The 17,155-nt window shown below is 39.3% G+C and overlaps 1 protein-coding gene across 2 annotated transcripts in view; it reads right to left on the bottom strand.

Annotated features, from left to right (window-relative positions):
* scin (scinderin) overlaps positions 1–16,644 on the bottom strand; it is a 46,893-nt gene extending 30,249 nt beyond the window's left edge. Inside the window, exons 1-9 of one of the 2 annotated variants that reach the window (XM_051390717.1) lie at positions 16,230–16,610; positions 13,500–13,861; positions 8,493–8,647; positions 7,216–7,377; positions 6,964–7,113; positions 3,850–3,942; positions 1,643–1,775; positions 1,177–1,265; positions 832–1,047 (exon numbers count right to left, since the gene is read on the bottom strand). In XM_051390717.1, the coding sequence (XP_051246677.1) occupies positions 832–1,047; positions 1,177–1,265; positions 1,643–1,775; positions 3,850–3,942; positions 6,964–7,113; positions 7,216–7,377; positions 8,493–8,647; positions 13,500–13,860 (1,359 nt within the window). In that variant the 5' untranslated portion in view covers position 13,861; positions 16,230–16,610. Of the gene's footprint in view, positions 1–831; positions 1,048–1,176; positions 1,266–1,642; positions 1,776–3,849; positions 3,943–6,963; positions 7,114–7,215; positions 7,378–8,492; positions 8,648–13,499; positions 13,862–16,229 lie in introns of both variants that reach the window. The other variant, XM_051390718.1, reaches the window with a different exon arrangement.
* Between the last annotated feature and the right edge of the window lie 511 nt (positions 16,645–17,155).

Raw genomic sequence — 17,155 nt, 5'->3', positions numbered from 1 at the left:
CTCTTTGCTCTGACCTGAATAGTGGCCCAAGAATACGCGGCTAGTCTATTTTTGACAAGAGCCACAATCTACATTAAGCAGCACAGAGCAGATCGGATTGGCAGGAAATCAGACACAAAAATGGCATAGAGAATCCAGCTGATTTTCAAAATAAAATTCCCCATGCAGATTCCAGATAGAATTTTGACAATAAACCCAATTAAAAACTGACAAAAAAGTAAAAATGTAACTACGTAGCCTACGTACCTGTGGTAGAAGAAGACAAAATACCCAAGTAAACAACAGCTGCTGAAATGCTCTCAGTGGGATTTGAAGACAGAACCAAACAGTGTCTCACTGTGTCATAAAGCAGTGCCCGGTGGGATTTTGGTATTAGATTTCTCCCGTTATTTATCACCGAAACACTACATGCATGAGTTCAGACAATATCTTGCTCTGATTGACATTATTTATTTAACTTTGTGATATAATGCTACAATTCTTACTTATATAACTGGAGTTACATCTCTGTTTTGCCTTTTCTCAACAATTTTCAATGGCGTTGGAAATCCGTAGGAGAAAACACAAGCAGCCAAAACTGACCAATCACAGTTCTCTCCATGACGTATCTCCTCAGGACATGTAGTTACATTTTTGAGAAGATGTATTTTAGCTATGGCAGCTACATGTGCAGGTTATGTAACTACAAATCCACTGTAAGAGTGACACCTTTTTGATGAAAGGGTTAGGAGGAAATATGCTCAAAGAATTTTGAGCCATTTGTGAACCAGCAAGCCAAAAACCCAGCACTAGCATTGGTTTTATATGTAGACCACTTGTATATTCAGTCACCTGTGTGTCTCCACTCCCATCATCCACCATGTTGTACTGGGCTGCCATGTGTTGGGACTCATGGAGCTTGGAGGCATCAAACTCCACCTGCTGGATCCTCGCAATCCTCTCAGTGACAAACACCTTCCCTAAACCCTCGCTCTGGTCTTTGTCCTTCCAGCCAACGAAGAACTGCTTGAACATGGGAGTCTCTCCTCCCTCTGGCAACACCTGGATCTGCAGGACCATCAGTAGCAACACTATCACCACTGGAACCACTTTCATTTTTGTAAGAGTCACACATTTTAATATGGTACTTCTTAAACATATAAATAATACAGTAGCAAAGTGATAATGACAGTAAACCTGTGTGTTTGCTGGGTAGCCCATCTGTTTGATGAATCCCTCAGCTGTTTTCATGGCTTCCTTTCTTTCACTGGGGTTGGCTTTTTGCCCTGTTGGAGATCAATGAGATGAGATGGAGGTTGATATGAAAAACCCACACAGCTCGTGCATAGGGATGGGAATCGAGAACTGGTTCCAGTTAAGAACTGATTTTAAGTTGTCCACTTCATCGGAATAGTATGACTCTGAGCTTATAAATTTGTTTTATTGATGCCGACATATCTTCTGACAGTTGAGCATCGTAAATCAATGACATCAAACTCATGCATCCACACTGCTTAAAATTTGCAACACGAAGGAGTCATGGCAGAGAGGAAGAATGGCATTGGTATCAATAAAATTAGATAAATTTCCATCCCCACTGCTGCATTGTCACAAAGACAATAAACCATTCAAAGCTTGCTGAAAGGTGCTACTGTCGGATTACCTTTCCATACAAATATCATCTTGTTTTTGCCATGATCCAGGATGAAGCACTCGTCTGAGAGCAGGTCACTCTGGAGGAATGGGTTTTCCTCCTTCACAACAGTCACTTTCATGGACCCTGACGCATCAGATACCTGGTAACATACAAGCAGGCAAAACAGCTGGCAATTGAAACAAAGAGAGAATGTATACAACAGGCTACATGCAAGAAACACTCACAGCACAAACAGCAAAATACTTGGTTTTAAGTGGCATGTATTAATTCAGAAGACGCATTCACCAATTTTTGAACTTAAAATTTAGAATAGGTATCAAATTAAGGAGTAGTCACATCAATGTTTCAAATTGTGAATATTTTGCCTTTCATCCAATCAGTTAATTCCAACGGAATCCCCGCGATTAGTGGGTTCAATAATGGGGCAAAGTAAATTGGTTTTGCGTCAACTTCAACCTGGTGTATGCTGACCTACAACCATGTTGACAGTGCTAATCTCTGAGGGAATGGAGAGCAAAAAAATCCAAATTGGAGGAAGCTATTGTAGCTTATTAGCTGTGTTTCACCATCCAGAGTATTAACTGCTCCACAAAAAGTAATGGTTTAATTATGAGATAACCTGACTGCACCAGATGGTTTGGTACACAGAACTATCTGGGAAGTCGTCGTTGGAAACTAGAAAAGGGCAGGCACTTTCAAAAAATACTCGGCAGGTCACTGTCCATCATGGGGGAACCAATCAGATCAACTAACCATATCAAACTCAATGCCAGTCGGGAGAACAGAGAATCTTTTCTTTCGAGAAAAGCCTTCAGTCCCATTCTTTGCTGTTACTTAATGAAGAAATATTCTCCAGTTCCAACCTCAATGGGAGCCGCCATTGTTGCGTCACACCAAGCGCCCACCCTGTACCTGCCAGTATTTCCTCAAAGGACACTGATTTGGCCCCAAAAGCATGGACTAAACCCTGGCAAGAGAGATTCTCAAGTGATCTCATGATTTAGTGATCTCTTGAGTCCAGCTGCCTCGCAAGGTTAGAGACAAGAGTCAACGGTACAAACATGTCTTCGAGTAAACTGTAAACTTATTGTCCTGTTAGCGACAGATGTAACGAGCCTTCTAACAGTTAGTGAGCAGTTAGCAAGCTTATTAGCAGGGAGAGCTTTTCCCGTCTTCAATAAAACTCTATTGAATCACATGATGCAGCTTTAGAGACTTGATTCCTCTGTCTCATCCAAGTCAACCAACCAGTCAATCCTCACAAAAATGTTCTGTGTTCAGTTTCTCTTGTACTTGTTTCAGTTTTATTTTTAGTCAGACATAAGTTTATTGAATCTCTGGTATTATGTGTGAATACTGTACCATGATAAGTATGCTGAGTTCACACTAATTGATTTTAGCCCTGATCTTCCACTCAGCAACAGTTTTTCAAGATCGCAGACAAATGCCCCCAGATCAGAGGCAGATCAGTGCTTGCTCCTGGAGGACAACTGCCATATGTGAACTGTTCAGAGACAAGGTCAGAGGGTTTGCTGAAAGCTCACCGATGCCTCGCAGATGTTTGGAAAATATCTAGAAGGCTGAATATCATGTCAGGGAGCATTGCAACAAGCTACAGTTAGTGAGAGCAGTTTCTTTCCAGCACCAGAGGGGAAGCAGCGAACAGGGTAGTTACTTTGGTAACAAGCGAAACAAATACCGTCACACACATAATGTACAGTGGATAAACAGTGTTACAAGTTTGTGATCAGTTCAGCATGTATCTGATTCACCAATTAGCACTTATTTTAGCAAGAAATATTAATTATTGAAACGGCCTGCCTCGCATTGCCACAACCTCCTGTTGCTGATCTGTCAGTTAGTGTGAAAACCACAACGACTTCAAGACTCCCAATTACAGACAGATAGTTCTGTAGTGTGAACAGTACAGCGATCTGAGACTGTCATGTAGTGTGACCAAGGCATTTGTTATCCACGTAGGTAACAGCGCCCATGCAATAAAATGCCTGAGTTAAGATTTGTTAGTCTTATTTTAAGTGACAGGATGAATCAATAAATCTTCTCTGACAGGCGTAATTATCTTCTTATTGCTTCCAGCTATGTCGACCAACCGCCCAATGTCCTATGTTCAGTTTCGCTTGTATTTGTTTCAGTTTCATCTTTACACAGACATAACTTGAATTTAATCCACTGGTATTTTATGAATACTGCACCATGTATAGTTTAGCCATTTTCCTGTTGGACATGTCTGCCACTGTATCATCATCATCATCTCCCTCTGTCAGCTCTGGTTTCACTCCAAGGACCTGTTGGTGTGGAAAAAAATTACATTACATTTACTTTATTTATACTACTTTTACTATTATAAAGTAGTATAAGTACTATTACTTATATAGCGCCTTTCGACCACTCAATGCACTGTACACTACACCAGTGTGTACTCTCTCACCCATACACATACTGATGGCAGCAGCTGCAATTTGGTATTTTAGTATCTTGCTCAAGGACACTTCAACATGCATTGAGAGGCCAAGGATTGAACCACCACCCTTCTGATTAGTGGACGACCCACTATACCTCTGAGCCACAGCCGCCAGGAGGTTGATACCACTCCACTCTAGCCTAGCTTAGCATTAAAGACTGGAAGCCGGCAAACGGCTTCCCTGGTGTCCAAAATACTAATACTAATAATAAGACTCGCTCAAAGCCTACGTAGTATATGACTTGACCGTCAGCAGTAGTAAAGCTAAATCTGCAATTTTCTGTAGTGGTCTCATTAATATTTGTTCTTAAGGTGCACTGAAGCAGACCACATGACAGGGTTATAGTCTGTTTTCTAGCCAACAGAGGAAATATTACATGTGAAAATTTGCACCAATGACATTGAGCTTTCTTGATTCCAAAATACAGGTCCAATGTATTAAAAATAACATAAAAATCAACTCAAAATGAATCACATTAATCAAAATCAGCCAACGAGGAGTTAAAATAAGGCTACCTCCTGTTTAAACGGCCATTTTGCATTTTGAAAATGTCAGAAATAGATTCAGCATCCTCAGTAACCCACAAAACCATTCCACTGTTGTTCAAATCAGTCAATCAGTTGCTGAAATATTGTCCATATAGGTGATTGATGATGGCTGCAATCCACCATCCCTCCAGGACCTATACGCCTCTAGGACCCTGAGGCATGCAGGCAAGATTGTGGCTGACCCCTCCCAGCCCTGTAACAAACTCTTTGAATCACTCCCCTCTGGCAGGAGGCTGCGGTCCATCAGGACCAAAACCTCACGCCACAAAAGCAGTTTCTTTCCGTCTGCAGCTGGCCTCATTAACAAGGCCCGGACCCCCACTGACACTGACTCTTATACCCAAAAAACTTACTTGGCAATAAACCTAGTTCTGATTCTGATAATGCTTATTAATGCAAATTATGCTAATTGACTAACATATGCAAGTTAGCATCTGACAGTTTCTAAAGCTGGGGATCCAAACTGTATATTTCTAATATAAAACTTTGGGGTACTCAACATTTCTGGGTTAACATTGACTCATTTTACAGGTTGCGGGGGGAGGGTCATAAAGTGGGTTTACTATATTGAAAATCAATAAACGGGGTAAGGGTAAAGTAGTCAATTCACATGACTTCAAACAAACCTTCAAAAATATACACTTGACACAGACTCCAGGTCTGTACTTAAGCTACAGTAGGTAACTTTTATAAAAACAACTTTGTTACATTTGCTGAAACTATTACTATATCCTGACAGTAGTACATGAGACAGATAATCTGTGGAAAAATCAGGTTCCTCTGGCTCCTCCTAGTGCTCCTAATGGTATTTGTAAGAATCCACCGGGCCTGAACAAAAACAACCAATCAGAGCCAAGGAAGATAGTTGATTGTTTGGTCTCATTCCCAGGTTGTCAAATACAGATGCTGAGAATGAGACTGAACAATCAATCTTCAAGCTACCTAAGTCTTTCTATCTTACTCAGCTCTCACAAAACGTCTGTTTTTAATGACTTTGGAATGAGACAGTTAACAGTCAACTATCCTTCTGGCTGGGATTGGTTGTTTTCGTTCAGGCCCAGTGGAAAATGGCATTCTGAAATGCCATTAGGCACACTAGGAGAAGCCAAAGAAACCTGATTTCTTGCAAATATGACAAAACCTTATTTTTATAAAAAATATCTACTGCAGCTTTAACCAGTCCCTCCAGAAAAACGTGATTATGCGATCGCATAATTCAACGCATAATCAGCCAAAGTCCACATATTTATGCGGGCACTTTCGCCGCATAAATTGTCGATTTCCACGCAAAATATGCAGGGCTTGCATGATTTCATAATCCCCACATTTTCGTTGCAAAAAAGTCACATATATCTTAGCAGAAAGTTGAAAAATGTTGCGTTTACTTCACTCAAGAGCAGCCATTTTCCCCTGTTGCCATGGGAACGCTATGAAGTGACGTAATTACGCGACGTGAACATCATCAAAAAGGTGCAAACCCCGCGATGAAAACCATACAGTTGTAAGTATATTAGTAGTATGTAAATTTACGTTACCGTAAGAGATTGCACTTTGTGCATTGGAAGCACTTATTTTAACAGAAGATGTCTGTTTTATATAACTACCTCTGGAAAACAGGAAGCACACATTTTATGTTTTTATATTTTATTTATTCATTTTTACAGAAGTTGTCGCATATTCCTTTTGTAAAGCTACAGAACTTGTTTGACTCATCAATGTAAGTAAGTTTGAGCCATGTGTTTATTAAGGTCTGAAATAAAACAAGATGAGAACTTAAATATTCCCAGCACTTTCTGTGATGTAGTATGCTTGTTTATCATAGGAAGTAATAAGAAATGACTCTTTACATTAAGGTAGTAGCCTAGTGAGAACAGGGTGTTGGGGGAATCACTTTTTTTTCTCTTTTTCATCAATCGCAGTTTGTGAAAGTTCCCACAATTTCATCACATAAAATTGCATAAATATCCCGCTTATTCCATCGCATATTTTAAGAAAACTTGCCGCATAATCAAGGATTTTTGCCCGCAACAATCACAAAATAATTCCGCATTTTTCTGGAAGGACTGATTAACACACACACATGAGATTGTGATATCCATCTGAAAACCTCACTTGCAGAGAAAAAGCAAAGAAGTATACATCCCACAATGTTGAAATATGTATTGCAGTCATTATTGGCTAGATTTATTTTATCATTACTTACAGAAAAAGAAAAAACTAATGTCTGAGTCGGACACATCCTGAGACACATGTGAGATAAAGAACTGCAAATGTAAAATAACAGGTTGAGACTCACATCAGTCAACTGCGAAGGTTCACATCCTTCTTCTACAACCACCAGTTGAGCTCGGGCATTTCTCTCGTTGTCACGGATTCCTCTGGCCACTTGTGCTGCCTTCAGTCGCTCAAACGTGTTACACTTGGATCCACACCACTGATAGATCTTCTACAAATTGGTAAACAAACACAGACAGACAGGGAATCATAGAAACTTCTCTATAGATGATCCAGTTTCCAAACATTCAGCAAGAAAACACTGTGCTCTTACGTTGCCGAGGTCGATGATGAAGCAGTCTCCACTGTTGAAGCTGGACCAGCTGAGAGGGACCTCTGTGGCCCTGACGACCCGCCGGCCCTTGATGTGGAAGAGTCTCTGTGCTGAAAGGTCATTGGTGACCACATGGTGGAAACCCGAGGCCACGCCTCCTGTCTGAGGGGCAGAGAACACTGTCACCCTTCTTCCATTCCTCTGTTTACTTTAAACTTCTTCTGTCCCATGAGTCATTGCTCCATGTGGCCAAGTATAATGCTGCTACAGTCTTGATGAGTCAGACTCCAGTTCCAAAACCTTGCTTTAAAATTATACAAATGTCAACATTTTTTTCATTTATAAATATAATATATAAACATAGCTTATATTTAGTTCTTATCAATATGTGTAAACCTAATATTTTTCCTTCAAATTGCATGCATTCGATGTAATCAGATATTTTAGATCGAAACACTACATTTATGATTATGACACACTACAACATGCTCACAAGCTCTGTAGAGCTGAGGACAGTGGTGCTTTGAGCTAAAGGCTAATGGCTAATGGCAGCATTATAACATGCAACAAGTCTGTAGAATCAATCATCTGGGAATCATGAATGTATGGACCAAATCCTGAGCCAAACCATCAAATAAATGTTGAGATATTTCACTGGATAACTGAAAAGTTGCTGGATGTAAACTAACTCAAACTCACTGAAAAACCAAAAATGTCCACCTCAAGGGGGTACCAGAGGATTCATCCAGCAAGATGAACGTCTAATGGACAGACTGCCAGGAAATTAACTAGGTACATTTCTGCTCCCCAGAGGATCCTCCTCTTATTTTGGAATTTCAATTCTGTTTCCCCTGTATTGCCATTCTGAGTTCAAAATGTCAACTTAGCACACACAGTTTAATGGGCCGATGGCATAAAATGTGCCTGAGCACTTTTACTGAGCCCTGGCCTTTCCTCTAGTACCACCCTCAGTATAACCTTTACATTTTCAGACAAGTTTGAAGATTATTTTTATAGGATAATTTGTCTAGATGTTGTTAAATATTTTTAACCCTTTTATGTTGTGTAGTTTACATTGCAGCCTCTAGGGGCTGCAAGCGAAGTGTTTGTTAAAAGGCCAGTATAGGCAAATACAATTTAACTATAATTGACCCTTCCTAAGTTCGCCCCTTTTTGTTCTGTACTCCAATAACAGTTGAACAAGTCTCGGTCAGAACCTCTGTCAACTTCCTCCTTTCCTGTACTTAGTATTGTACAGTAATGAATTTGATCCATACTTTGTAAGTGATCCCTCCCTTGAAGTAGCTGGTGAAGGCTGTTGACTCGACTCCCTGTAGTTCTCTATACTGGACCGGCTTTCCACCGAGGTAGTCATCCAGCTGCACAGTAAAGATGGCCGCAGCAGTACTCTCATCCTGACTGCACTCCTTTCCTTTAAAAAACAAGCACAAGTTTAAATTAAGATCAAGTGACATTGGAAAATTACAGGTGTATCCATTTCTACTGCATTTAGATGAGAATCCACTGTTCTTGTGGAAGGCATTTGCTGGGCAACAAAACTGAATCTTCATGTCCATTCACTTCATGTACATACAGTAATTAAGTTAATTTTAAATTTGTAAATAGCTAGATATCATAAAATTGATCTGAGAAAAAAGATTTCTTGATCCTAAGTCTTGACAATTTTCAAGAGTGCATTGGCATGATGAAGCCTGGGACAGGGAAAGAAGTGTGGCAGGGACGAAAGGAAAGAAAACATTACTCATAGCTGTGTCTAAAATAAGTCAATACATCTAAAGTGTGAATAAAAAGTAAAGTCAAATGGAAATAGTGTGTAAATAGGTTGGTTTCCACAGCTACAACACTATGTTACTGGGAATTTGTGAAGTCTGCAGTGTTATACATTGTAATATTCCTAGCTTATAGTATGTAAGGTCACTGCAGTACCAGTAAACACATTCTAATTTCCTGCCATTACCAGATTTCACCCAATAACTTTTATAAAACTTAACAAAAGTTACATCATTTGATGTTATGAATGATAAATCAGAATAAAAATAAAAAAGCTTATCTGTATTTTACTGACTGTATTTGTGACTTGATACTTGAGTCAGAAGTAGTAGTAATATCCCTCTGGAGTCTGTCTATCCATCAGTGAATCCATGGAACATTGTTATCTATAACATAACTTTATTTATCATGTAGAGACAAGCTGAGAAACCCAGTTGAAGTGCTGATGAGGGGGCTTTCACACACAATCCCATTTACACCAGACTATAAAAAAACATTTTGAATACTGTGAATTATGAATATTTTCAGTGATTTACAATGATACACTACTGACTGAAGAAGCTCAACTGTTTCTCACAGTTACTCACCAAACTACACGATAAGTGTTTGTGACAGGAAGTGAGCATTGTGAGATGGCCATTTGCATGTGTGATTAATGATTAATGCTGATGGTTTCTGAGGACAAGAGCAAGAAAACATCTTAGTGGTATAGATTTTCCGCTCTCAGAGGAAACAGAGAGTTTCACTGCTGCAAGAAGGAATTATGGTCACTGATCAAAACATTTGACAATACTTGGCTCATTAGTAGGATAATATATGCATTAAGAAGGCATATTTTTTCGTATAGGCACGAGCAAGGGTGAAGTTTCCACAGGAAATGAGGACACATGTCCCTCTCACTAACAGTTTCAGTTTGATAAACTCTTTAATATCTCCAACACAATCTTTGTACTGTTCCAGCTGCCAAAATCCAGAGCACAGAAGAGAGGAGTTAAAGTCTCTTTCAAGTAAGTACATGTATTCATGGTAATTAGCTGAACAAGCAGCAGTGAGTGATATAATATATAATTTGGAAAGCCCAATTCCAATATAGTGTGCCATTTGCTAGACTGATATACATATTTAAACACATGGAATAGCTTAAGAAGATCAATTTCTTGAGCGCAAGAAAAAAAAAAAATCTTTCAGGACTTCAAAATCAAATCAAGGACTGGAATCAAAATTATAATTTTTTTGCCCGTTTCAAATATATTCACAGTCATAGTTGGGTTTTAAAGGAGTCGGATTTCCTACTAGAAAAGTCAGAAGAACATCACCCAACCTGATCTCAAAATACTGTTTATTAGCAGTCGTGCACACTGTCCAGCTTCTGGCTGTGGATGTTTGTATGAGCAAAATACAGCGTAATGCATGTTATCAACTGGTATTGCTAGAGCTTGGTTAATCGACATGTACTGGAACACAGTCAATTATTACAAAATGACTTACTGTCAGTTAGACTTAAGATGTGGCAGTGGAAAAAGCTGTAAACACAACATACAAGTCTAACATGTTACCATTAGCAAACAGTTGTTTTTTTTACGATATTCCCTCGAATTATCATATTATTATTATGTTAATGTTAATTATTGTGTTTTTCTTAGCTTGCCAGTAGTTCTGAGTCTCTACACAAAATGTTTTTGCCCACAGGAAACACACAATGCCTCATGAGCAGCAGCAATGAGGTTTCCAGGCACTAGATTAAAGTGTTCCTGCTGACAACTGCTCATTATATAACAACAACAGTTATTTCTCTGTAATTGTCCCAATGAGCCTGAATATTTTCTCTTACGTGCTGTGTAAACACATCTAATTTCCTGAACAGAATAGGTCTCATAATAGCACTTTTCTCTTATATTCTGCTCTAGGGCACACACAGATTACAGCATGTGCACAAGTCCTTCAAAATCAATCAATACTTCCTCTTCCCTAGAAGCAAATTAGCTCTCTAGTCTGTCCAGCAATCAGAGAGAGAGAACAGCCCTCACATCAGCATCCTCGCACCACTTTACACATTAACATTCAGGGTCAGGACTGGAGAGCCAAAACACACGCAACTGGTTGGTTCACTCAAATTACGAAAGAAAAACATTCTTTTCCTTCCTTCTTTACTGGTATGTAGTGTTTAAGAAAATAATTCAAGTCCAGTTCAAAGGTTTGCTGTAGTGGTGTGAGTTTTATGACCGAAGGGTCAAATTAACAAGGAGGCAGGAGACAGCAAGAATACACATTTTGCATAATGACAACATCAAGGGTGCATATGACAGATCAAGGAACCAAACCAGCAGAGGCTGAACTGCTCCCAGACGTCACTTGATTAGCAAGTCAGCACTGCCCAATCATTCATCAGTAGCAATGCTTTTGTGTGTCCAGGTTTTTCTGGGAATTCTGCCTCTACCCTAATGCAATTCAAGTAATTAAATAAAAGTTACTCCAACAGCATTTGTTGGGGACCATTTTCAGTGTCAGATTAATCCACATTAGGTGCTCTAGTGAGTATTTGGGGCAAACGGATGGTGGATGTGGTGTATGACTGAGTCAAAAATAACTACAGTGTGTGTGTTCATGGTAATGAAGGAACATGTCACCCTGGGTGCAGATCAATTATTTCTAAATCATTTATGTGATTGCAAATATATAATTAATAGAAGCCAACTCCTCTTTTAAAATAGTGGTCTGAACTGTTGCATAAGAAACTAAGTTGTATTTCAGCCTGATAGCTTACTATTGGACTACGTTTTCCACATTCCATCTATAGCTGCATCTCTATAGGTGAGTCTACTGCCTGGTGAGTGCTAGGACTAAAATAAAGTCTACCTATCAACGCAATAAAAAGGTTTAAAAATAGAACTGGTGAATTAACTTATCGCCCAGCCAGATCCATATTTATAGGTAGCTAGCTAATGTTACATTGAGCATACCCGTAAAACCTCCAATAATAGTCCAGGCATGTATTTGTTTGAACAGCCTTCATTAGAGACAGGCCATTATTTGAGACAGGCGCTTATTATTCATTTTTAAATCTGGAGACTCATCCCGGTCGTCCAGCTAATATAAATGTTTATTTCACTATTTAAATGTGCGCTGGCCGACGTTAGTCAGCTGCTGTGAACACCCATTGCTCATTACAGAATTTTGCATTACATTAGAGTTAAAGTGTGCGCTATCTCAGTCAATTGTGCTTGACCAGTGAGTTTACAGAAAATTGTAGCTGTAATTGTTCATTTGGGGGTGAAAAATAAGCCTCATGTACGCTCAGGACAGGATTAAAATCACCTCACTCCCTTTACATAGAAATCCAGTCTGAAGGAGGCTTTAGCCAACTTTGTAACTAGCTAACATCTCATTCTGAAAATACTCATCTTCAAGCCAGCAACTGAAAGCTGGGCCTGAGACTCAACATTTAACTATCTTTCTCAGCTCTGATTGGTTGTTTTCATTCAGGCCCGGTGGATTCTTGTAAATGCCATTAGGAGCTCTAGGAGGAGACAGAGGAACCTGAGTTTTTAAAACAGATTATCTGTCTCACGTTCTACTGTCAGTATTTAGTGAAAGTTTCAGTAAATATGACAAAAAGTTATTTTTATATAATGGGACTTATGGGAGAGTGCTATAACCTGGTTATATATGAATATGTTGCTATGTACAATTTTGTTATTATAATTTTTTTTTGTGGGCTAAATACACATCCACCCACCAGGTACTTCCTTAAACACACACACACACACACACACACACACACACACACACACACACTTAACAAATTCAATTCTGACTTCCACAATCTCTCTCACACAGAGCTAGTGTTCATTATTTTCTGATATTTTGATTTGATGAATTCATCTTTTTCTTTTACTTCTGTTTTTGTTTGTTTCTGTTTTGGCAATACTGTCTTTGTTAGACTCCTGCATATTGAATTGAATTCCAATGACCGATTTAATGAGTTAGTGATGTATTTCTTTTAATATTTTACCCTTGTGTTTGTTTCCATGTGGAAACATTATAAAAACAGCTCATAGGAGAATTGTCAGTCTGTTGTTATGTCACTGACTGCATGCCAGGGATTACTGGCTGTGTGAGTAGTCAAACTGGAAAAGTTGACTCCAAAGGCTCCTGAAGTGACTGTTGCTGTTTGTTTGTTTTAAATACAACAACATTCCTACTTAGAAGTGTTCAGCAACAGTTACCCGTTACTATTATAATGAAAAAATACTGCAATTTGAGTCTAACATGATAGCATGATGATAATCTCTTCTTGGTTACACTATTTCCATCAGTCTGTATTGCTTTCCTCAGGAGGCTGCTGAGTGGTTCTCTAGAATCTGATGTGGAATACACACGGGATGTTTTCTACACAACGTTCTTCTCATGAATGTTATTACATTCACTTATTGTTCATTTCCTTTATTTTGAGTGAGAGGAGAAGAAAAATGAACTCAACTGAGAAGACTTACCCAGCCAGTAGTGCAGGTGGTAGAAAAAACTCTTCTTCTGCTGGATAGTGTGGAGGATCACATATGCATCTCCAGTGTAAAAGCTCCCATGCAGGATCTCTGGCACAGGGACCAGCTCCAGATTCTCAATCCTCCAAATCTGCAGGCCCGCTGTCTTCCCAGCTTTGATGAACTCTTTGTGGTGGAGCACCATGTCTGCTGCTGTTAGGCTGTGAGGATGCGTGAGGATCCCAGGCGAGGTGAGAGCAGGAACACACTGCTGCTCTGTTCCTGAGCACTGACAGACTGTGAGTGTGTAGCAGCAGTGCTTCCACTTCTGCTTTCTCTTGCCCTTAGACACACACAGTGGGTGTGTCCACATGCTGCCAACATACACACACCAGCATCCTTAAACACACATGAATCAAGCTTTTCAGCACACATGCGTATACACACACACACACACACACACACACACACACACACCACACACACACACAAACACCCCTTTGATGTTTTTAACTAAATGAAACAAATTATTTTTTATAATTCCATATATATAATTTAATGTCATGTAATTAAAAGATAAAAGTAAATTATAAACACAAAAAACTGATATCTTTTTGCGCATGCATGTATGGATTAAAGCTGCATTAACTGATTTTTTGGCCACTTGGGGGCAGCAACATATCACCTTGACAACATTAAAATGTTATCCTGTCAATGCTAACGCCTCCGCAAACAGTTGTCTATTTACACAGCCAGCAGACACACAGCAACAATATCATTCATTTGACGTTAAACAGTTCTGCATTCAAATGTCTATAAACACTAGCTCTGTGTTCTATATGTAGTTGAGTTGTGTACTGACATTATCCCAAATGTTTCCAACAATGTTTTCATTTCATCATTTTATTCAGGTAGAGCTGCGTTACACCGGTCGCCTGTCGATGGCGTCATATCCCCTTTGTGCCTGGATCAGTGTTGTGGTTGTCTGCCAGAAGCTGTCATACATTGACTGTTGATCCAGTCTGAAGCCACATTGTTACCATCCACTGTTTAGATCTTGGTGCTTTTTAACTCTAGATTTGAACCGGATGAAGGATTTTAGTCATCGGACGTCTGGATCTTAAGTTATCAGAGAAACAAGCTGAGCTAACGTTAGCAGCAGCTCGGCTCGCAGCCCCTCCAGGACGTCCTTTGTCTGTCCAACAGTGTGGGAGAAGCAGTGATTGTTAAGGTGGAACTGCTTTATTCAGTGTTTTTAGCAGTTTTAATTAGTGGGGGATCAAAAAGTTATTTTTATAATAGTTACAAACACTACTAGCATATTTTCACTGTTCATTAAGTATTCAATCTGGCCTACAATCAGAAAAGCTGTATTCATACCTACTTATGTATAATATAAAAAGGCTCAGTAGAAGAGTTCAAAATCAGAGAATCAAAATGGTTTCTGTGAGACTGTTCCAAACTGCTCAGCACTTAAGACATAAAATATTCCATCATTACTAAATAAAAAATGAATGGTCTGGACCACACGGCGTCTGGATTTAATGGGAATCAGAGGTACATTTTATTTTGGGATATTTCCATTGCCTGTGTAAACTCATGCTTTATTCATTTACTTATTTGTAATACATTTCATGGTGGTTTATTCAGTGGCACTGAGGTTAAAGGCAGGAAACTGCCATCTGGTATGACTTCCTCTGAGCATGAGCCTACTGCATCAGAGTGCAAACATTTCACCTCCATACTGGTGTAAAAAGAGATGCTTGGTCCGCTGCAATGTCTAAGAAATACTCTGAACTATAAGTAGCCCATTTCTCTGGTTTTGAATGTACAGTACAAAGTATCACAGAGTTGATATTTGCCGTGTAAAGACTTGGTTGCAACAGTAGACTTAAAGTCAAGCACGGTGAGAGCAAATAGAACAGGGAGTGACGGTAAGAATGTCCCTAAAGGTAAATATGTGAGTACACGTGGATGCTGGAGGTAAGCAGACCTGATGCAGCGCTAGAATGTGAACATAACTTTGTGGTTGCAGACGACAGGCAAGATAATAAAGAGTGCACTGGCAGTTTTAATACAGAGCTTAATACTCAAATGGCTATGAGAGAGTCCAATGGGCCTGACACAGCGCAGTGTGTTTAAGTCTGTGTACTTAAATCACTGGATGCAAATTCTTATTATAACATTGTGAGACATTATTCATTTCACTCAAGTGTTTGATTTCTCCCCAACCACTCTCACCATATCTCTCTGATACTGTTTTGTTGTTTGCCCGCTATACCATTGTTTCTCTTCTTTGGTACATAAACAGGGAAGAAAGTCAGTTCTGAGACGGACATGGTTGGGGGATTCATTTAGTAAATAACACTTGGAGCATCCTCAAAACACTCCATGACTGATATCCCTATGTAAGCAGAAAACTCACATAACATTTAGAACTGTTGGTACAATTTAATCACACTAAGCTCAAATTCATATTACTTATACAGTTAGTTATAGAATACTCGGTGGTGCCCAGGCTCTCTGGCCACAGCTAACAACCATGAGTATTCAGCACCACTTTGATGGGGATTATTTTAAATCAATACAAATATATTTACACCTCATAGACAAAATGTATATTATATGTTGTATGTATATCTGGAGTTGTAACGAAAGTAATTTCCCCCTGGGATTATTAAAGTATTTCTGATTCTGACAAAAGCAAGTAAATATGCATGTAAAACAACCACTCATACTCACAACAACTGAAGAAATTTGATCCCGTTTCCTGCTGGAGTTTTTCTGTCCCCCTGCAAGTCAGACCTGTTTTGACAATACTTGTGGAATTTAGACCAGAAGTTATTTTTATAAAAGTTACCTAATGCAGCTTTAAGGTTGCCTCTGCATAATTTGATATTTAAAATGTTCTTCTTCTACACTGGTGTTATTCTTTAGACTTGAGCACATCTCTGCGGTTTTAGTCCAGATTTTAGTGTTGCTATCTTCCTCCTTACAACTCTGGGATGTTCTAATTTTGGTCTGGAGTTGGATGACGTTCTAGTGAAAGCCTTCAGTCTCCTCTAATATTTGAAGTACACAGACAAATCATTTGCTTTGTTGGGAGATTTGAAATGAACTGGATCACACGGGACGAAGAAGACCAGAGCAAGAGCGAGATCATTTGAGCTGTTTAGAGTCGAGCCGTCATGCAAATCCACCTCCTCAGTGACTTCAGTGTAATGAGGTTTGGTGTCATCACATGATCAGCAGTAGTCACCCCAATCTGAGTACATTTGTATATCAGGATCAACAGTCTTGCACAACAGCTGATTCAGTTTATCTAAACAGATGTTGCATGCTGATACCTCGCGTGATTAATCACATGATGAAGAGGATGATGTGTCTGTTTCCTGTGAGTAATGTTACTGTCCTCCTCTGTGTCATACACCACTGGCAGCTGCAGTTCACTCAGGGAGAACAGCAAGATGTTGGACCTGATGCCAAATGTTTTTATTCTCTCAGACCGGTGCTGTTGTCTCAGTGGGCACATATTGAAATCAGGTTAGGCAGTTTAGAACAGCCGGGTTCTCAAAACGCAGTATTCTGAAAATATTCTGTTACAAACATCATATTAAAAAAATTCTATATATTTTATATCATCTTTGGTGCTGACAGCCAGACAACAA

This window comes from Dicentrarchus labrax, unplaced genomic scaffold, assembly GCF_905237075.1.
Source record: "Dicentrarchus labrax unplaced genomic scaffold, dlabrax2021, whole genome shotgun sequence".
Classification (NCBI taxonomy): Eukaryota; Metazoa; Chordata; class Actinopteri; family Moronidae; genus Dicentrarchus; species Dicentrarchus labrax.
This window is presented reverse-complemented; position numbering and strand designations above follow the sequence as displayed.